Source organism: Pseudopodoces humilis, chromosome 8, assembly GCF_049639895.1.
Source record: "Pseudopodoces humilis isolate 2021_Gansu_Grassland_sample_001 chromosome 8, ASM4963989v1, whole genome shotgun sequence".
NCBI classification, from domain to species: Eukaryota; Metazoa; Chordata; class Aves; order Passeriformes; family Paridae; genus Pseudopodoces; species Pseudopodoces humilis.
The window spans coordinates 25525941-25546943 of NC_142207.1; the positions used below are offsets into that span (position 1 = coordinate 25525941).

The 21003-nt window shown below is 40.6% G+C and overlaps 2 protein-coding genes and 2 non-coding genes across 7 annotated transcripts; 3 read left to right on the forward strand and 1 right to left on the reverse strand.

Annotated features, from left to right (window-relative positions):
* Positions 1-340: 340 nt before the first annotated feature.
* On the reverse strand, positions 341-15292 carry NDUFS1 (NADH:ubiquinone oxidoreductase core subunit S1). 4 transcript variants are annotated; one of them, XM_014249277.2, is made up of 19 exons: positions 15194-15292; positions 14232-14299; positions 13923-14014; positions 12396-12503; positions 11364-11440; positions 11195-11276; positions 10956-11086; positions 10062-10247; positions 8561-8695; positions 8062-8176; positions 6930-7075; positions 6327-6455; positions 5202-5331; positions 4555-4715; positions 2824-2978; positions 2089-2264; positions 1236-1370; positions 966-1038; positions 341-688 (listed from the first exon to the last, which is right to left on the reverse strand). In XM_014249277.2, the coding sequence occupies exons 2-19, from the start codon at positions 14293-14295 to the stop codon at positions 597-599; spliced, it is 2187 nt and encodes a 728-aa protein (XP_014104752.1). In that variant the 5' UTR covers positions 14296-14299; positions 15194-15292; the 3' UTR covers positions 341-596. The 4 variants fall into 4 exon arrangements, with proteins under 4 accessions (XP_014104752.1, XP_005519937.1, XP_087914647.1 ...); XM_005519880.3 differs by lacking the exon at positions 15194-15292 and adding an exon at positions 14763-15045; XM_088058521.1 differs by lacking the exon at positions 15194-15292 and adding an exon at positions 14763-15045 and having other exon boundaries at positions 14232-14413.
* A 59-nt stretch (positions 15293-15351) lies between these two features.
* Positions 15352-18959, forward strand: EEF1B2 (eukaryotic translation elongation factor 1 beta 2). Its single transcript, XM_005519883.3, has 6 exons — positions 15352-15500; positions 15685-15807; positions 16878-17001; positions 17382-17448; positions 18119-18244; positions 18766-18959. The coding sequence occupies exons 1-6, from the start codon at positions 15421-15423 to the stop codon at positions 18918-18920; spliced, it is 675 nt and encodes a 224-aa protein (XP_005519940.2). The 5' UTR covers positions 15352-15420; the 3' UTR covers positions 18921-18959.
* Positions 17230-17309, forward strand: LOC148183857 (small nucleolar RNA SNORD51). Its single transcript, XR_015773182.1, has one exon. It is a non-coding gene; the product is annotated as a small nucleolar RNA SNORD51 (small nucleolar RNA).
* On the forward strand, positions 17757-17890 carry LOC148183858 (small nucleolar RNA SNORA41). The gene has a single exon (XR_015773183.1). It is a non-coding gene; the product is annotated as a small nucleolar RNA SNORA41 (small nucleolar RNA).
* Positions 18960-21003: the final 2044 nt, after the last annotated feature.

Genomic DNA, 21003 nt, shown 5'->3' on the forward strand with positions numbered 1-21003 from the left:
AGGCTACTTTCATTTTTTCCACATCAAAATTATTTGTATTTCCTCCAAGAGTACTGAAACTAAATGAAGAAACATATAAGTATCCAGAGCTGAGATAGGTCTGAACATTGACATAAACCAGGTATGAGGGACAACCTGTTTTAAAAGTACTTTACAAAAATAGCATGCTCACATTATGACCAGGGTTTAATATTAACATACCTGGATACTCTGGAAAGAAGTTACAATCTAGTCTTTTTGCCACGTAAACCCGTTCCTAGAAAATCAACTGAGTCTGAGTTGCTTACTGATTTCTTTTCAAGGAAGAAGCATGAGCTACATGAATGACAGAGCTAATGGGTGGCTTGGTATTTATAATTTATTTGTATACAGTCATCATGTACCCTGCCTCTGGGTACAGTAAGTTGAGTGCTGCATGTTCCTTCAGACAAAAACAGTCCTGTAGTATGATGGGGCTATTTGAAGTGATGGAAATGTGAATGAAGGAAGAAAAAAAATACAATGGCCTGTCAAATAGATTTTGAAAAAGAAATGTTATCAGTCACAGCAATTAACTGCAACAAAAACCTAGAAGGTGGTAGCAGTCTGATTAGTCTCTAGCAGATGGATGGCTCTTCTACTGCATGGGCACCTTCAACAACAGCTTTCACACACTTGGCCATTGTCTGGGATGCTCTACTGATGGAATCTGTAAAAAAAAAATCCAAACTTGTCAGTGCACAGACACAATATGAAAGAAATTTAGTACAAGACTGGATACAAACAGGATAAATAAAATCACTTAGTTGAAAATACAGACTGTGCTTTATGTAAATTCCAAATAATTTTACTAAAAAATTTTGTTTCTTCAAAAGACTGTAATCCTATATATCTTAGCAGAAAGCTTTAAATTAATCATAAGGACCTTACTGTAAAGCTAAGTAAAATGTTCTGATTTCAGAATGTAAAGACCACACTATACATACCTGTCATATAAAAGTCTTTTATTGTGAGCTGAGGTGGAACAAGAGGATCAGCAAGAAGCTGTTGCTTCGCCAACTGTGGTAAGAAAGGAAAAGAAAGTCACCTATATGATAGAAGGTTGTTACCAAAGCATTTGTTTAGTGAATTCTGCATTCAGTGCACTCAGTCTAGGTCAAAAAATGCTTCTTGTACTACTAATACGAAGATTTTTAAAAAAGCATTATGCTATATAAGAGCACTAAATCATGCCAATATGCTTCAGTTTTGCTTACCTTTGCCAATTCATTTGCCTGGACGAAGTAGTTAGCTTCTTCCACATCATCATATCGAACCAGATTGGGTGATACCTCTTCTAAACGCTTCCGTATTTGATCGAGGTTCTCATAAGGCAAGGTCAAACCAGCCAACTAAGAGATTCACAGAAAGAAATGCCATCAAGTCTAAGGATTTAACTCATCGTGGTCTGGATTACCAATGCATTAACACCCCTAAAGTAAAATGAGAAAATGTCTATACTCCTGAAAACACAGGCAGTTAGAATGCACAAACTGAAGCAAAGTCAGTGTTCTGTTGGACCTCTGATGCCTACATAGCCAACGCTTCCCCATGTTAAAAACCAAGCTGTCCTGTTTACTATACAAAGGATAAAAATAAAGGAAGTACTTTTCTACTTCCATTTTCCTTAGCTTACCACCAAATGAGTTAAAAGCTGATGCAATTATCAATGCATCTTGTTCCCCCTGAGTAGTGATCACATATTTGACCTCATCTAATGATATCAGATCCTGGCCTCAGGGGCCATGCTGTTTTCTTTCTAAAAAGCAAGAAACTGCATGTTCCCGCCAGCTTCCCCTAAAGCACTTCACAGAGACCTGCAAAATTTGCAAAGCTTCAACCATTAAGCATTCCAACAGCATACAACACTGACAGTATTAGAGCTATCCTCAAAAGGGAAACAATATGATTTAACTCACAGAATTAAACTAGGATTCAATACAGAACATACTTCTTAAAACTATGTGCTTCCCTGAAATGCTACCTTTTTTTACATTGGGAAATGTTTACAAAAAGGAACTTAACTTCTCAGTATACTTTTATTAGAAGCAATTTATAGCAGCAAAGTACCTCAGAGACAGCTCTAATGATTTTCCAGTCTTCCCTTGCCATCCCAGGAGGTGTTACTGCTACCCTTGTCTGCTGGGCCCGACCTTCAGTATTCACATACGTGGCTGCCTTCTCTGTATACGCTGCTCCCGGGAGAATAATATCAGCCATGGGAGCTCCCACATCCCCATGATGCCCTAAATGCATAGAAAGAAGAAACATGAGACAAAAGTAAGTCAAAATAAATGCTTTACTAAGACAGAATTTCTGTGTTCCCAGAAAAAAAGGATTTTCTAAGTTTTGCCTAGCCAGTAATCTGAAGCACATGAGGCTGACTGCTCTGAGGTCTTACTTGGCTAATAGTCTGGGGAGAATGAATGGACAAGCAGGAGTAAGTGGTCTTACTGTCTCTGTAGTAACTCAGATTTGGGAGGCTCTTGGAACAAGGATTCTTAGCTTAAGATAAGTTTATGTTTTGGTATGATAGAACAGCTTCAAACTAATGCTGTTTTGCCTGCCAGGTCTGAAGCTCTATTTCAGAAGCCCTATATTGGTTTGTATCCCCTTATTACTCATCAACAGTTTCCCATCTTTACCTAAGAAATAGGTAACCAGTATCTCAGTTATGTGTTAGAAGTTCCCTTTCCTGGCAGAAAACAATGGCTAAAATTTCTCAAAGGGTTTTATGCCACTGTTTCCAACAATTTCTCCAGCTATTAAGATAGCAATATTTCTTAATTTATATATGCTAATTACCTTGATAAATGATAAAACACTCCTTTGACAAGTCTTGACGTGTTATACAACCTGAATCTGCTCCCAAGAGATACAATACTTTGGGAGAATTTTTCCTAATTGCGTCCACTCCTGGTTTGAAACCCAGGTCCAAAGCAGCAACTTGGCTTGCAACCCTGTAGGAAAAAATACATCATGACTAAGTAATTTCAGAATTCTCCCTCTCCCATCAGAACCAACGTAACTTCTTTTTCTGACTAAATATTTTGAAGGGATGTAAGAGGTTCCTAATAGTAACAAGACAAACATGAAGCTCAAAGGCTGCTGAAATTTTTGACAGAGTATCAGTTAGTTTTGCATTTTGACAACCTGACACAATTTTGAAGTTTTCACGGGGAATCTCACCTATTTAAGATATCAAAATAATAGCAAAAATAAAGGCAGACAGTGAAAGTCAGGACCTAGTGGCAGGCAGCTCATTGGTGAAGCTTGATGCTGCAGATGGCATTTCAGCTGTGAATGGAACTCGTCAGCCCTTTAATTTAGGACACTGACATGGAAGATGAAAGACAAACTCTGGGGCCATCAGCTGCTCGAAATCATCAAAGACTTAAGACCACTATTTCATCACTATTCATTTACTCACACATAAAAATACTTTTAAAATAATAAAATCATAATTCTCATTTTCTCACAGTCTTCCTTTTCCAAAGCAACAGTTTTGCATAATCCTCCACAATCAGGTCCCAGTCTTACTTAAAAGAAAAAAGATTCTCTCCAGAGTACAGATCTTCCAATGTAACTCATTTTGTCTGACAGAGTCAGACACAGAGGTTGCAGTAAAAAGTTGCTTTTTACACTTAAGGTAGAACGGATGGTGCACCATAAGTACAGAAGTCAAAATGAAAGACTGCCAAATCACACTTGTATTGTGAGTGTTCTTTAACTCATCAGCATTTTGGTACTAAATATTTCAGTTTCAGCAACAGAATGTTCTATTTGAGTTTCCTTCAGAGGACCAAGCCCTGCTCTACCTATACCTTTTTTACATCAATGAAGCTGCTTTTGGCAGGAGAAATTTGTTGAGTCTCCAGAACTGAGAGCCATTACATTTGGTGAAGTAATTTCTCCTTTACAAAGACAGTCAGTTTGACAGTCAGAATTTTAGAAAGGGAGTGGTGAAGGACTGTCCAAAGAGAAGCTTGTCTATTAAAGGGAGTAATATCCTGACAAACTGAATAGCTAAGATCAAAAGGTCTCAAATGAAAATCTTTAAAACCTTTCTATTAGCTAGTCAGTTAAGAAGCTGCATAGTAAAAGGAATATTAAAATAACCCAAATGAAGAAACTTTTTTTAGGTATTTCTATACGAGAATATTATTTAAATACTCTTGCCATTTTGTCTTTCTTCCTCTAGATAAAATGCAGTCATTTAGCAAGTGACACTGGTCTGCTGTGCATCCTACTGAGCACTCTGGTAGATGTTATTAAGCTCTCTTGTATTCTATGTCTAAATCAAAACCTTAAATTCTACATTTGAATATCATAAATAAATAAACTCATGGAGAGCCAGGTAAAGGAACACATTTTTTAAAAGAAGTTTAGCTTGTATTTCTGGTTTTTATATTCCCTACAGGTTTTAACCCAATAAGCTGCTTGGGGGTATATGAAGCAACCTGTACACATACATTGTGGTAACCTTTGTAGCACAATGCACAAGCAAGCTGCTCCTAAGAAAGTTTTAAAGCAAACCTGTGTAGGATGTTCATGACTTTCCAATCATCACCAGCACCGCTCTTGGTCCTGGCATTCTGTGCAATGGTGGAAACAGCAGCATGGATGGCAGCTCCATCACCGCGCTGCAGGGCTGCACTGCCCACCACCACCATTGGCTTTTTGGCATGGTCAAGGACCTGTGGAAGCCAAGAATTAGAAATTCATTCCACAGCTACAAAGACCATTCTTGCCACAGATAATGTAATAAATCCCCGAATTTCTCCATAAGTCTTCCATGCAAACATACAGTTCCAAAATGGTCATTGTTTCATTTAGAGATAAAGCCAAGAGAAACTGCTGTAAGCAGGAAACTATCTTGTTAGTACAGAACTGTATGTTCAATAACCATACATTTAAATGGAAACAGCAGCGCCTGAAACAGCTGTTTTATGTCAAGAAATATCCCAGGAGTTTCCTGTACTGCAAAGTTTTACACACCTGAATATATTACACAGTTTATACATACTTGGTGCACACTAATCATTACCTCATCTCTGCATTTGATTAAAAGCAAATAACCCCATCCACAACATGGTACTTTTCTTCAAATCTGTCTCTGGGGAATTCAGATTATTACTCAATACCTGTGGAATTGCACAGTCACACTCTTAAGTTCTGTGTACCTTGCAGAAGGCATGTTTGCCAGAAGCAATGTCCTGAAGTATCTGTGGGGACTCTCCTAGATGTTTGTATGTGTAGGTCAAATTCACAGGAGAGCCAACAAGGGCCACTTGCAAGTCATTGTGAAGCCAGCTGAAAATACAACAAATGTTTTATAAAAATTAAAGATACAGAGTTTTACCCAAGCAAAGCCACCAACTGTAACTTCAGCAGTAACTTAAAATAGGATTGCAAAGGAATTTAAATGGCATTCATCATTTTGGTAAGATGGAGTTGGGCTTTATTCTGACTGTTAAGTAAGCCTCTAGGTTTTTTAGAAGGATTATTTCTCTAGATCTATTCCAGAAACCATACAGCAACACACCTTACATGACACGTTCACAACTCAGTTCCCTCCTCCCCACAAGCTTCTGCCAATTCAGTTTTAGAAATCTACTTATTTCTTAGATAAACACAGAAAAATTTAGCTGGTTAGAAATTCTTTCTTTTTTGCAGCTTCTCATGGCACAGACTTATAAAAATACATGAAAATATACATTCAAAAGTCTCACAGCATTCCCTCCTTTCAAAACTTCAATGCCATTACTGTTTAAAATTATGTATTTTCAAAGATCCTAGCATTAAGAAGGACAGGGCTTTTACAGACCTCATTAGCCTCATACTGATATATCTTATTAAAACTGAATTAGCTACATTCAAAAGTTTCAGAAAGTCACACTACTTGGCAAAGAAAATGTTAAACTGAAATGTCTGCTCCTAAACTCAGCACATCTGATTTGTTACAATACAAAAAGCAATAAACTGCTGCTGAAAATAAATCTTTAAGGAATATGATTTAACAGACTTCTATAAAATAGAAAATTTGAGGTGTCTGTGTAAAGTAACAAAGGAATAAATGTCTGAGTAGATGAACTTAATGTAAAATGTCAAAGTGAGAATGAACTAGCTCTACACTACAGGGTACTACCCTTTTTCCACACATAAATCACCATTCCCTTTACTAAAAGGTGAACTAAAATCCAGTGATCCCGTCTGAATGAACACTCTCAAGTTACTGCCTGCAGCTCCGAGCACTGTATCAAATCCAGATGGATTCACATGCTTATTCACCACCAAGGAATACGAACCTCTTTCGAATTCTAGCATTAAAAAGTGGTGCCTCAAAGCGTGGATTGGTGCCAACCAGAAGGAGGACATCTGCCTCCTCCACCCCAGCAATCTTGGTATTCAGCAGGTAGTTAGAGCGTAAATCTGTGCTATAACAAGATGTAACAAAGAGGATGAGAATTCAGTAGAGGGAAGGAATGAAGCTATGGTAAAGATTGTAGATGCTCAAAATACTTTTTCATCTCACGAAAAGAAAGATTTCTCATTCCAAACTGCTAATCATAACTGTACTAAGGTTTTCACACCACAAACAGAAACTGACTTTTTCAGCTCACAACAGCATGTAACTGGCTTTCAGTAACTCACTGTTAAACTGCAGCAGCTGTACATTCAGTACAACAAGGGATAAAGTGTGCAGCCCTTGCTGGAGTAGAGACTACAAATCAACTCACAATCCATAAATACTCTCTATGTGTGTGGTAGTACTGTAAATTCAAATAAATCTTTCTAATGCATCAGCAATTGTTATCTTTGCTAATTTCAGAATATTGCCATGAGATGATCTGCAGACTGGAAAGTTTATTAACATACTAATTACAGATAGACATTGCCTGTCCTCTTACCCAGCTCCAGCAGTAGGAAAGATCTCTTCAGTGCAGAGCGTATCACAATTCACTCTATTCAGTAGATCTTTCAGAGCTATTAGTGCTTCTGCATCCACCAGCCCTCCTACAACTGCTGCTATATGCTTACCTTCCACTGCCTGGAGCTGGAGAGAAAGGAAGTGTAAACATAAACAAAAGAAACCACTGAAATAAATTCTCACTTAGCCCAGGTAAGTATCTGTTATATTAGGGTGTGCCAAAGTCAGCAGTGCAACTACTGGCCTAGAGCAGCACGAACAGATCAGTGGTGTCTGATTCCTGCCAGGCAGCAACTCCAGCCCCTTCAGAATGCAGGATAAGCAAGGAAGAGCTCTCTGTATTCTATGCAGGTCTCTCCTCCTGGAGTCACCACTCAGATGTAGCTAATTCTCATTTGGTGTGCTGAGAGAGGAAGGTTGGTGAATGCTTTTATTTTAACAAAGCCACAGTGCAGACAGAATACAAACTCCTGTAACATAGTAGTAGTAGTAAACTTAACTCAAAAGTATTATCTGAGAAGAAGCAGCTTTTGTAACAAACTGGGCTACTGTACCATGGGCAAAAACATCCTTGAGGAAAGCTCAATTACAGTTATTCATAAAATTTTTAATCAAAATCCAGAGCAGTCATGCAGCACTTCACTTGAGCTGCAGAATCAATCACCACGCAGAGAAAGCACTGAGGAAAGCACAATTCAGATATAAGTAATACAGCCTTAATGTCTTTGATAGCAAAAGTGGTGTTGGCACAGTTTAAATAAATTTAAAATAAATGTCTTCAGATAGATCAGAGTATTCAGAAAAATTGCTTCCTCCTAAATTTCTGAAGAAACAGTTTACATTCCTATTTAAAAAGAAGTCATTTCTCTCCCAATGCTCCAGATGAACCCATGAAAAGAAAAAAGTTCTTTAAAAGGTCCAATCCATGAAACAGGAATTATTAGTGAAAGAATAAGAAATATAAGTGAAAACACAATGGATTTGCAGTCAAATGTTCCCTTCTAACCTTAAAGAAAAAAATATTTTTAAATAACTCACTTGATATTAATATTCATAGTACATCCAGCTTTAGAAATTAATTTTAGACTACTTATATTGAAAATTGTTCTTACCACACCAGCAACACGAGCTAATACATCCTCCCACGAGGCATAAACAAATACTCCTTTCTCATTTTTGATCATTGGCTGAGTAAGTCTCTGACGCTTCAGACCATCATAAGCAAACCTGAGTGAACACCAAGAATATTACAAAAGAGCAAAGACGAAGATAATTGTGTATAATTCTGTGAATTTTCTAATTGCAAGCTTTTAGAAAAGAGAAAACCAAGCAATATTTCCTTTGAAAGTTTAACTTCTTCTCAAAAACACACAAATCAGTAATAGAAATAAAAATTACTGTGAAAAAATGTTACAAAAGTTAGAACATTAGAAGTTCAGCAACTTCAATTATAGAACTAAAAAACGTATTTTATCAATTATTCTTCTTCACTGTAGCTTTACAATACCAGCAGCTGAACACCAGTCAGTGCTACTGTGCACATTTCTGGTTCTGCAAAGTGTGCCTTTAATGTGTGCATAAACATACGTGGTTATAAGCACATCCACACACCTTGTTTTGTCAGATATCCATTCCTCATTGATATCCTCATGCAGCCTTGGTAAAATTCTCATCACTTCTCCTGTCCTCGTGCTCACTACAATGTTGCTTCCAACTGCATCAAGAACATCAATGGACTCTACCTTCCTGTTTAGAAGAACAAACAAATCACTTGCAATCTTCCATATATAAGCAGCAAGTGTCCTATTTTTGGCCTGGATAGAGACAGCTTTCTTCCTAGTAACTGGTATAGAGATGTATTTTGGATTTATAGTGAGAATAGTGTGATAACACAGGGATGTTCTAGTTGTTGCCAAGCAACATTTACACCATATCAAGGACTTTACAGCTTCTCACCCAGTTCCACAAATTTCACATTTTTCCCCCCGGTTTTCTCTCCTATGCCCCATGGGGGGCTGAAATAAGCAACTGGCTTTGTGGTATTTAGCTGCCTGCTGAGTTAAATCACAACAGTCTTTTAAAGCATCCAGTGTGAGGCATGAAGAGTTGAAGTAACTACAGATCTGACCAGAGGTTGTGAAAACAAATTTGTTATAAGCACTCATTGTATTACTTTAACAAGTACTGGTCTCGGAGTTGCTGCACATGTTCTCAGAGCTGTGTTATGTAACCTAACACCTTGCTGTCTGGATGTGTTCCTTGTTTGGTGTTTCTCATCTCTTGAAGGTGGGTTAAGGATGTAATTCTGTCACAGTGTGCCACTGGTGACAGGACAAAATTGCTGGTGGAGACTGATCCGGTACTTGCACGCAGTGCAAGGCTCTGTGCTTCGGGAGCCTTCCAGCGGACACGGTTGGTAATTACACCCCCTGCCTTCTGGAGAGCCGATCTGTGGGGAGGCATCTACCTCCACCTTCCCCTGCTCCTCCAGACTAATTACAACAGCTCTTGGGGATTTGGAATATCCTTGGGATGGTCAAACCAGCACGTTCCTATTTTCGAGGCCAGGTTGGATAAAGTCTTGAGCAAACCGTATCTAGTGAGAAGCATCCCTGCCCATGGCAGGGGTGGTTGTGACTAAATGATCTTCAAGGTCCACTCCAACCCTTAACGTTCTGTGATTTTGTCTCTTGAATGTGTTTCAGGTCTTGTTTAGGGTTAAACGACTAGTTAAGAAAATCACACAGTGAACTGCACTGAGGCTGAACAGCTTAGTTTCACAAGATATTTTACATAATATCCTCACCAAATAGTGAGTTAATGAATTTGTATTTTCCTTTATACGCATCTTTTACTAAGCAATCAGCACAACCTGCAAGTCCAAAACATTTTAAGGCAAAAATAAGGGAAGAACAGTCTACAAGCTATAACATGCTTCCTTTTCTTAAATAAGCTGTAACAAAATTTGTGTTAGATTCACTCTGTGGGAAAGTCTACAACAAAAACACAGAAAATAAAAATCAGAGAAAGCCCTTGGTATCACAGATGGACATATTCTAAGACAAAGTATACAACAGAGAAAGCTGTCTTCACCATGAGTTACAACACCTACCTTGTCTCCCATGGGCGTGCAGTAAAGGCATATGGCTTGGAGGTAAGAGCACCAACTGGGCAGATGTCAATAATATTTCCTGATAACTCAGACATAAACATTTTCTCAACATAAGTACCAACTTGCATATCGTTTCCTCTTCCGGTTGTTCCCAAATCATCTACCCCTGCAATCTCACTAGCAAACCTGGTAGGTGCACAAAGAAGGAGAAACACATCTGGCATGTACAACTGCAACACAGAACATTTTTCAGCCCTCATCTCATTTTCTTAAGATAAAACATTAGTTTGTACACCTGAAAGAAGAAAACAATTGTTTAGATGCATTAGTCAGCACCATCACAGGCAGTACCACCTGCAGAATTTCATTCAGAAAGGGCTACAAAAACTAGGGGGAGTTGTATCAAAAGACACAGCAGCTCAGTACTCACTGTATTACACAAACTGAGTCCAAGATTAGTCCTAACTAACAAGCTCTTTCTAAAACTAGTTGGATACATTGTATTCTTTCCCATCTGGCTCCAGTTGGCCAGTACAGCATTCTAGGGCTATAGAACAGCGTAAATATAGCTACCAGAGGCTATCAAAAATAAATAAATCTTACAACTTGTGGCTGAGGAAGTCACATATCCATTCTGGCACCAACACCATGGGACTAGTTCTGCCCTGCAGAACTCTGAATTCACTTTCATGCATTGGCCATCTTTCTCTATTTCCTGTCTGGTAGCTCCAGGAAACCAGCTATCAGTCACTAACAGAAATAAAATTTTTAAGTACAATCAGAAAAGTAATGTTTTAAGAACTGACTACCCCTCATGGGGTTTCCTTCACTAGTAAGAAACTGACACAAATATGCCTGCTTAGTACTCTCCTCAGTGAAAGTGAAGGACTTTACCTGATGCATCGAGTGCACTGTATACACCGAGTCATGATGGTTTTGACTAACGGGCCAATGTTCTTGTCCTCCACAGCACGTTTGCTCTCCCTAAATCTGCTCCTATCACTGCCAAACATCATTGACTGGTCCTACAACAAACAATAGAACATACACATATCCAGGCTGCCGGAAAGCACAATTTCACCCAAGATAAGAGCATTGTACCCAAGTCTACACAATTTAATTGGATGTTGTACCTGTAGATCACATTCTCCACCCTGATCACAGATAGGACAGTCCAATGGGTGATTTGCCAGCAGGAACTCCATTACACCCTCTCTGTTAGGTTCAGAAAATGAAGTTATTGTCAACATCATTTAGCAGATAGTACAACTAAACAGCCAAAGGAGGCTAAAAGAAAGGTACCTTGCTTTCCTGGACTTCTCAGAGTTTGTCAGTATGTTCCAGCCCTTCATAACTGGCATGGCACAAGCAGCAACAGGCTGTAATCACCACAGTAAAGTCACTAGAAGCCACATTTATTAGTAATCTGCTATATAAAAAGGTTAAATTAGCTATGATTTATTTAAAGTTAAAAATTCTACAATTCCTGGTCCCAATTCAAGCAGTTACAGCATTAAGAATGTCAGGCGTAATCCAAGTCAAATCAAAGAGCTTTAGCAGACATCTGGAAAACCTTTAGAACTGAAATTCAGAGTATGAATCATTTACAAGACATTTATTTGCACAAAGACTGTATTAAACTTTGGTATAAAATTCTTCTTAAGATTACTGCAAGATTAACAAAACCTCCTGCTTAGTAAACAAATCCCTCTTAATTTTCAATCACATCATGACTTCTACCTTTAATGATAACCCAACATTTCCAAAGACACAAACATCGAACTATGGAACTGAAGTTGGGGTAAGCTAAAAAATTTTACGTGTGAGTCTAAATGTGTAATCCTAGACTGAACTCCAAAAGAATGTGCACAGATGTTTTAGCACTGCTGAAGACAGTATTCACTCCTGAAATCAACTATCTCACAACAGATGTCAATGCATTAAAATAAAAACTACTAACTAACTGCAATCTTAGAATGAACCAGTAGGTACCAATCCTACAGCTATATCCATAGAGTATCTGAAATTTATTATTTATGTAGTATCAGCTGAAAATGTGTGGCTGAAGCTTGAACTACAAAGCATAAAATGCATCTACCAGCAAACACACAGCTGTCAAATGTTCTTGTCCAAGAGCAAGATACTCCATAATAACCTGAGAACTGACTCTACTCATAGGCAATCACTGCAGTTCAGTGGGGAGATGAGAAAAACTGCTTTTAGCAGCTGAATGACAACAATTATTTATAAGACTTAAAGTAGGCCCAAGCAGAGCAAAAAATTCCTATTGAATTCCATGTTGCATATTCCATATTGCAGTTCCATAAAAAATACCTTTGGAGCTTTCTCTATTTCCACAAGACACATCCTACAGTTTCCAGCAACAGAGAGACGATCATGGTAACAAAAACGAGGTATCTGAACTCCAGCCTTTTCACAGGCCTATAAAAAAATAAGAAACAAAGGAAAATTAAATCTATTAGTTAGACTTTTCAGTTCCACCTCAGAAAACACTATGCAGCTTTTCAAAGAGTAACACTCACAAATAGAGTGCACTTGACCTTTCATCTTAAGGAGTGACCATAAATAAAAAATTGTAACGAAGAAAAAAAAAGTCAGGATATCAATTACAAATACAGTTTCTCTAATCTTTGTAAGCGATTGAGGAAATGAGAACTGACCTCTCTTTCATTCTTTCCTCCAATAATAGACAGAATTCTTTGCAACAGGGCACTAGCAATACAAGTAACTTTTTTAAAGAACACGTGTACTCTTTAAAGAACAGTGCAATAAAGTAAAAATTTAAAAACATAAAAAGAGCAACAATGGGCATAATGATTCCTGATAATTCAACAACACAGATACTTTGTATAAAGGTATTCCAGAACAGATAATCTTCAACTTCAGCAGACCCCAAACTCAAAGACAACAAGACAGAAGAAGAGACAGGAGGACAGAGACAACAGATCTCCAGAGAACAGAGGAAGACAGCCTTTGCTGCATAAAACCCCCACAGCTAATGGGACCTATGCTACAGCATTATAGCTATGACTACCAGAAGATTACCCCCAAATTTAATAAAAAAGCTCTAACAAGATCTAGTTTTTCTGACAATTTTCACCATAAGCAAAAAAAGCCACATTAACAAAACTGAAAGGCTTATTTAAAAAATAGCATTTACAAAAAATTTACACTAGGTTCTTGCTGGGGGCATTCTAATGCCTACATAAATTAGGAACTTGCATCCAAAGAGCAAGGGCTATATCTTGAAATAAATTGTGTACTTCAATGTTCTAATTCATTATACCACATCCCCATCTAATGGCTTCTTAAAAAAAAGCTTAACTTGAAATGTTAGCCTGAAAAGTAACAATAATCAGTACAGGCTGGGAGATTCAGGATCCCTTTACTCCCACACCAAGAATAATAAAAGCAGGTAAGGAAGAGCACTCTGAATCATAATAACTAATAACTATAAGGAGACAATCCCTTCATTTACCCAAGACACACTGTAAAAAGATACAAAATGTACAGGTTCTGAAAGAGGTCACATAGTGTTCAGAGACAGAAGTTCAACCAGAATTTATCAAAGTCTGTTACTGCACTGCATAAAGTTTTGCAGCTGGAAATGATGCTGCATGAATCTTCTTTCAAGGAACCATGGCATATTTTTCTTTTTCAAACAATGAATTCCCCCAAGAATTTACGCCACATTAAATTGCATCACAGTCAGTTAAAACACCTCTAAAGAATAGTAAGAAACAATATAAAGACAAGTGGCTTTCTGCTGGATGGAACAGAACATGCTGCCAAGAAGTGAGATGGCAAGTCCCAGAAAACTGAGAATGCCATTCCCCACACCTGCAGTACTGTGGTTCCAGGGTTCACCAATACAGGATGGCCATCCACAAACACCTCTATTTGGTTGCTGGCTGCTGTTGCAGTTGTACGCCCTGAAGGACATGGAAAAAGAAAAGAAAAACAACTTTCACCTAGTGCTAGGTGGAAACCATCTGACCCTCCCACTCCTTATTTTATAGAGTGCTGATAGAATCGCAATTCTACCAACAGTGCAACACAGAATCCCTTAGCCTGTAAACCGAGTATGCGTATGTGCCCTTCAATAAACATTTATCACCAGAGACACAGATATAAACTACAGACACTTACCACATACTCTGGAGGATTGGGTGACCCCAGCTAAAGTCCTGGGGACAGCAAGCAGTCGAAGCATGGTGCTTTGGTAAGAGAGAAAACAGCACTGTTGTTATCAGTTCAAATGGTTGCTGGCAAGTTCTAAACAGGCAAATCAAGAACTTCTGCACCAGTTGCAATGGAGCACGTATGCACGCCTATATGTACAGTTATGGGAGAGTGAGTTACCTCCTTCAAACGCAAGATACGATTCTCTAACCATCTATACATCACACATAGGAATGTCACCGAGCGGCCTCTCCGCCTGCAGCGGAGTGCCGGCCCCGGCCCCGATCCCCCACAGACCGGACGGCGCAGCTCGGCAGCGGCGGGCCCGGTGTCGCAGTCCCCGGGGCCGAGGGCACGGCCGGCGACAGCACTACCGGCGCGGGGGTCACCTTGGAGGCGCCGCCGCCCGCCGAGCAGCCCCCGGCCCAGCGCCCGGCCCGTCAAGGACACCGGGAGCGGCGGCGGCAGAGCTGCCCGGAGCAGCGGCACCGCCGTTACCTGGCGCGGGACGGGCGGCGGCGCCGCGGGACGGCTGCGCTCCGCCTCGGCCTCTGTGGCGGCGACCTCGGGCCTTTCCGCCGCTGCCCTCAGCCTCCTTCGGCAATCTCCGGAGCCTTCTTCGGCAATCTCCGGAAAGAGCAATCCGCGCTCGGCAACCTCCGGAGCGAACTGCTTCGGGTATTTCCGGCAAACTATCGGGCGAACGGTGTCACGGGAAATTTCCGCCACTAGCCCACAGCCCTTTCGGCCACCGTTACACGCACTGCCCTTCCCTCGGCAATTTCCGTCCCTTTCCGCCTCTTTCTTCGCCCAACTCCGGCAACTTCCGCTGTGCCAGCGGGGCGGGGTGTGGCGACAGAACAATGTCACAAAACCCCTTTAACGCCGCAAACCTTCCTAGGGCTTATAGTCAGCCTCCCTTTTATTACCTCGACGCTTTTCCGCACCTCTGGTGTCCCGCCCGCTGCACGCCCTGCACTGCAGCAGCCGACCCGTGAGGAGCTACCTCGTGGCTCGCTATCGCGGAGGAATACACTTACGTGCTGTGAGCGGAGGGATACTGATGCTATATAAGGCCGGCGCAGGCGCGCCGAGATCCTTTCCCGCGGCGGTGGCGGTCAGGGCGGACGCAGCGTGTGGGCCGCACGCCGCCGCCATGGGCTTCGGGGACCTGAAGTCCGCCGCGGGCCTCCGCGTCCTCAACGACTTCCTGGCCGACAAGAGCTACATCGAAGGGTGAGAGGCGGTGTGGGGGGTGCGGGGAAGGTGCATCGGGCCTGGCGGAGACAAGCGGTGGTGACGCGGGAAGGCCCTGAGTCACCCCGGCAGCTGTTCGGGCGGCGCTATTCGGTGGCCGCCGCTGCTCCACGTGTTCCTGCGTGTCCCGAACAAGGGACTTAATTTGGCTTGTTCTTGGCAGGTACGTTCCTTCGCAGGCTGACATAGCAGTGTTCGAAGCGATCGCTGCCCCGCCGCCTGCAGACTTGTTCCATGCTCTCCGGTGGTACAATCATATTAAGTCGTATGAAAAGCAAAAAGCAAGGTATGGTTAAACTCCGAAGCTGTAATATCTCCCCGAGCTAGCCTTCAGATTGTTGCGTTTGCTTTTCCGAGTTTGAATAAAACTGGTTTCCAGTGGCACAACGTGGCATTTTACGTTGTTGGAACACAAACAGCTCTGGAAACAGGGCAAATCTCTTCTGTCAGTACGGAGCACAAAATGAATGATTTGCGGTACCGAAGGACACGGAAGGCACAGGAGATATGAAAGGAAATAGAATCTCTTTTTTCTTTCAGTGGTTTTAAGTGTTCATGAAAGGTGCTGTATTGACTTCCATGGAGACTGCAAGCCCCTCTGAAAAGGTACAGCATAGGTAGGGTCAGTATTGCTACACTGCTTTCTGTGAGCCTCAGTGCTTTTTGGAGGAAACTTCCAAAGACAGTGGTTGTCTCCAGTCAATTCTGAAGCTTTTGTAATGCTAAAGGGGACTGAGATTCTGAAGCGGTTTCACAAAGTACCTGGAAGTTGCTTACAATTCCTGAAATAAAAAAAAACGGGTTTATGGTTCCAGTAACAGCTGTTCACATTAGCAATACAACTGTGTGCTTATTCTAAGATAGCACGACTATATGAGCTGCAAGAGAAGGTAAATTCAGGGAGTTCTGATCCCTTGTCCTGTAGAGAGTGAGGGTTTAGGGTAAAGTACATAGGAAAGTAGCAGTTACTTCGCAGTAATGTGTTTTCAGTAACTTACTAATTTTTAAACAAGTGAAAGTAGTTCTATGAAAGCATGAACAAGAAGTTGATAATTCCTCCTAGACAGAATCTAGTGCAGATAAAGGACAAAAGGAAGCTTTTCCTATCCATGTACTTAGTTGGGCAGGATCATACCAGCATTGATGAGCTACAGTAAATCCCATATTCACAGATTGCTCAGCTGGCATGTCAGGAGCTTTGGGGGTTTCACGAGGTTCTGATTTCAGGTAGAATTGGATTTTTATTCTTTTTAGCACAAGGTTTTCATTACAAATGCATTTGTAGGTACACTGATAAGCTGGCAGTGATTGTATTGATGTTTGAGTAGGTTCCTAATACCTGCATTTTTCTTTCAGCTTGCCAGGAGTAAAGAAGGCTTTGGGAAAATATGGTCCTGCTGATGTTGAGGACACAACAGGTGCAGCCACAGATAGCAAAGATGATGATGATATTGACCTTTTTGGATCGGATGATGAGGAGGTACTTGTCACCATTTTGGTATTATTTTTATTGCTTTTTAGAAATTAACACAGGTATGCAGATTTTCACCTTGACCTGGTTAAAGTTACTTACGTTTCTGACCTTGATAGCAGATCCTACTTGAAATCCTCAACTGTAGTTATCTTTGCAGAATAGGAGAGCTTGGAAGGTAAGAACTGAAAAGGTTGAAAGTAATGTGTCAGAATGGGGTGAACTGTCCGACTCTGACTGGTTGCATGATGAGCAAAACAAAAAATCACCATCTTTCGGCTGACAGTTGTGATGATTTGTTTTTATCTGAGTAGATGCCAGTCAGTTCGGTAGTGCTTTGGAGATGCAGAGGTTTGGTGCTTTCCTGTAACTGCAAATTTCTCTTTCAGGAGAGTGAAGAAGCAAAGAAACTGAGGGAAGAACGTCTGGCCCAGTATGAATCAAAGAAGTCCAAAAGTACGTGTGCTGAGAACTTGCTAATCTTTTACACTTGAGTTAATTTTCATGCATTTGAGCAGGATGGCTAGAAACACTAATTAACTGTAATAACAGTTCAGTTTGACTGGAATGAGACAGGAGTAATGAGCTTCACTTGAATTGCCAATGAGCTCAGCCTTCCCATAGCAAATAGGAATGTTAACATGCTTTTTGTTCTGGTTCAGACACTCCTACTTGTTCTTTCCAGAGATTGAGCTTTCTATAAATGGAGATAACACAAAGATTTTCTTTAAAAGTTTAGAGAAACTGCTGCACTACACAAGTTACTCCACAGCTACTGGCCTGGAACTGTTCACAACTGTAGCAGTTGCAGTATTCCCTCTGTGGAAAATTAACTGTTACACAGCATTAGGCTCCTTCTCAGATGTTCTGAAAAGGACTTCCTATGTAACAGACACTGTCAGCTACTTAAATCTGTGTGTACATAATGTATCTACATACTGAATGTTGGGATGTACACAGCTGCAGTACTTCAGAAATGTACATTGGTACGAGAAGCCTGTCACAGCAATGTGAGCAGGAAATTGTTCATGAAATTTGATAAGGTGCTCTTATGAAATCAGTTTGCAAGTATATTCATGAGGTTTTGAAAGATTCCTACCTTTTCACGGCAATTTTCTTCCCCCAGAACCAGCTGTTGTTGCCAAGTCATCAATCTTGCTTGATGTGAAACCTTGGGATGATGAGACAGACATGGCCAAACTAGAGGAGTGTGTTCGAAGCATTCAAGCAGATGGCTTGGTCTGGGGATCTTGTAAGTATGGGGAAATTCCAGAGCAGGGAGAGGGAGGGAGAGTGCAGGCCCTTGGGATAGTATATGAGTAGTTGGACTTGTGGTCACTGTTTGCTGATCTCTGAAATGTAGGTAGCTGTAATGTGGGAACTGCAATCCTGCAAGTACTTCAGTGTCTTTATATGGTCAGAAAAGGTGTGTATTAGTGTAGCAGCCTGGTTAAAACCTGATTCAAATACAGGTTTTAAAAGCTGCAGAATTTAAGCTCTGCTATCCTGCATCTCCCTGTACAATTCCTGATGCAGTAAACACCTTTACCCACCCTCATCACTGGCTTGGGGAAGGGGTGGAGGTCCACAGAGAGAAACTTTTTCAGTCAGTTGTAATGGATGCTGGGTTGTTAATTAGATTGTCCATAATATGGACTAAAGGCTGTTTTTACATATTCCTGCAAATTGCTTTGGTCAGTTCTTAGTTTAATTCTTAGTTTAAGGCATTCGTCCAATTAAGGAGTACCAAATGTTTTTTTTTTTATTTTGCAGCCAAGCTAGTACCTGTTGGCTATGGTATCAAAAAGCTTCAGATCCAGTGTGTTGTTGAAGATGATAAAGTTGGAACAGATATGCTGGAAGAAAGAATAACAGCTTTTGAAGATTATGTACAATCAATGGATGTAGCTGCTTTCAATAAGATTTAAGTCTTGATATATCTAGAATAAATGTTGTTGCAAAAAATGTGCCGTGTCTGTGCTTGTTTCAGAATCTTAAAGTAATCCAGCTCACAAATGGAAGGTTTTCTTAATGGGTAAAGTAGAAGCTGAAACCAAATTTCAAGGTTGTTCTCATGCCCTCACTGTAGTACCCAGGAGCATGAGCAGAGCATCACTTCAGAGTTAACCGTACCATGGCTTTAAAATACTGAAATGCTCTTTCCTCCATCTTTGGAGGGAATTGCTTCTTTGGAAATGTCTGGGATTCCTCTGGAAGGAGGGATGAACGAAGGGAAAGAAGCAGAGCTCAGTCAAAGTGCAGTGTTTTAGTGAGTGAACATTATGAATTCCCTTTGTGTAGTTAGGGTGGTGACTAACCAAATATACCATGGCCTTTGTTACTAGCTAAAACTAGTGAGTGAGAGGAAGCTCAAGTGACTTGCAGTGCTCTAGAGATAAGGCCTGATCCTACCCTGGTACCTTGTCACATGTTCTGTATTATTTGGAACTTTTTTTGTTTCTCCTCTGTGAGGCGTGGAAACATCTGCAATGAAATAACGTCGAGTTTTGTGTCTAATAAAGCAAATAATGTTGCCGAGGAGCCGCTTCCCTGCGGGGCGCGGCTGGTGCCTCTGGGCGGCGCTGCGAGCCCAGCGCTGCCGGCGTGCGGCAGCTGCCCAAGGAGCGGGGGGGAGGGATCGGGAATTACCCACGGGCTGCAGCCGCTGCAGGGATCTGTAAAAAATACCTGTAAAGGATATAAAAAGTAGTGAAATTAACAGCGGTTTGAGCTGTTTATTCAGTTCCGGATTGGTTTCTAGATTGATTTTGGCATTTATCTATTGAAGAGCCTATCAGGAATAAATCCCAAAAACTGTCTCTAGGAATGATACAAATGTAGAAGCTGTCAAAGTTGTGTAGCTTTTAAACAAATTCATAATTCTAGGCCTTGCATTGGACTGACAGGATTTGTGACCATGAAATGGAATCCTTTCATGTGCTGCACTGGTCACTCTGAGATGAAGATTCCCAGTGTCCAAATCTGACAGCAGCAGCTTAAGTAACTCTTTTGCTGTTCTTCTCACAGAGCATCTGTGTGGTGATCAGGCACAGCAGGCTCTGTTTCTCCTTGTTTAAGGGTCTGCCAACTTCAGATTATGTAAGAGCTTTGTTTATAAATTGTCTCAGAAAAAAAAATTAAAATCTGCCTGCTAGAGGCTTAAAGCACTATTAATGATCTGAAAGTGGGTATTGTTACAGGCTCACTTGCCACCTTCCATAAACCTAACTCCTAAACAGTACCCTTTCTGTGGCAATTCTCTAGCTGTTGCTTCTGCTAAATCATGTAGCTTAGTTTTACCAATTCTGTCATGGTGCTGTTAAAAGCAATAAATTAGCAAACACCATATCAGAAAAATTATTAAAAATTCTGCCTCAAAAATCCAGGTTTTATTATCTTGGCCATCAGTGTTTCTGACCTCCCGTTCAATGTGCTGCTTACCTTGATATTCTTTTCTTGGCTTCGAATTAAAGCCCTAATTAGATGAAATGGTTGGATTTATAGATGGTAACTTTGTTAAAATATAGGCACGATGATCCATGTAACATGTAAGTGTGTTACATTTATGCTAAGCAGCCAGGTACAAACTGGTTCTTGAGATTTCTTGTGTGTTGGGGTTTGGCAGGGTTTTTTTTTTTCTCCCTGATATTAAAAAGAAAGTTGCACAGAAACGAAAGAAACAAAAATAACCCCTAGAGAGCACAGTGTTCCCAGTGAAAAAACAGGTAGGTATCCGGGCAGGAGTATTCCGTTCAATCCATATACATTTGTGTTAGGTGTTTTTGGGTAGTATTTGGGTATGTGCTGGTATATTTCTGTGTCATTGAGCCTGTGAAAAATTGGAACCCTGGAATAAATGAGTCAAGTATCCCAAGTGCAGCTTGCAACAGAGAGGACAGTAGAAAACTCCATAACTTCGATATGTTCTATATGGGAGTACTGGGAAAACAGTTTTAACAAAAACCAATCTACATTAAATCCTTCAGAAACACAAACTGCCCAGGAAGAAGA

Coding starts and splice junctions, on each gene's coding strand:
- NDUFS1 (XM_014249277.2), bottom strand. CDS start 14,295: ATGCTTCGACTGCTTGCTGTCCCCAGGACTTTAGCTGGGGTCACCCAA. Junction 5,332..6,326: donor AATGCTAGAATTCGAAAGAG/GTTCGTATTCCT, acceptor TTGTATTTTCAG/CTGGCTTCACAATGACTTGC. Junction 689..965: donor AAAAGACTTTTATATGACAG/GTATGTATAGTG, acceptor TTTTTTTTACAG/ATTCCATCAGTAGAGCATCC.
- EEF1B2 (XM_005519883.3), top strand. CDS start 15,421: ATGGGCTTCGGGGACCTGAAGTCCGCCGCGGGCCTCCGCGTCCTCAAC. Junction 15,501..15,684: donor GACAAGAGCTACATCGAAGG/GTGAGAGGCGGT, acceptor TGTTCTTGGCAG/GTACGTTCCTTCGCAGGCTG. Junction 18,245..18,765: donor TGGCTTGGTCTGGGGATCTT/GTAAGTATGGGG, acceptor TTTATTTTGCAG/CCAAGCTAGTACCTGTTGGC.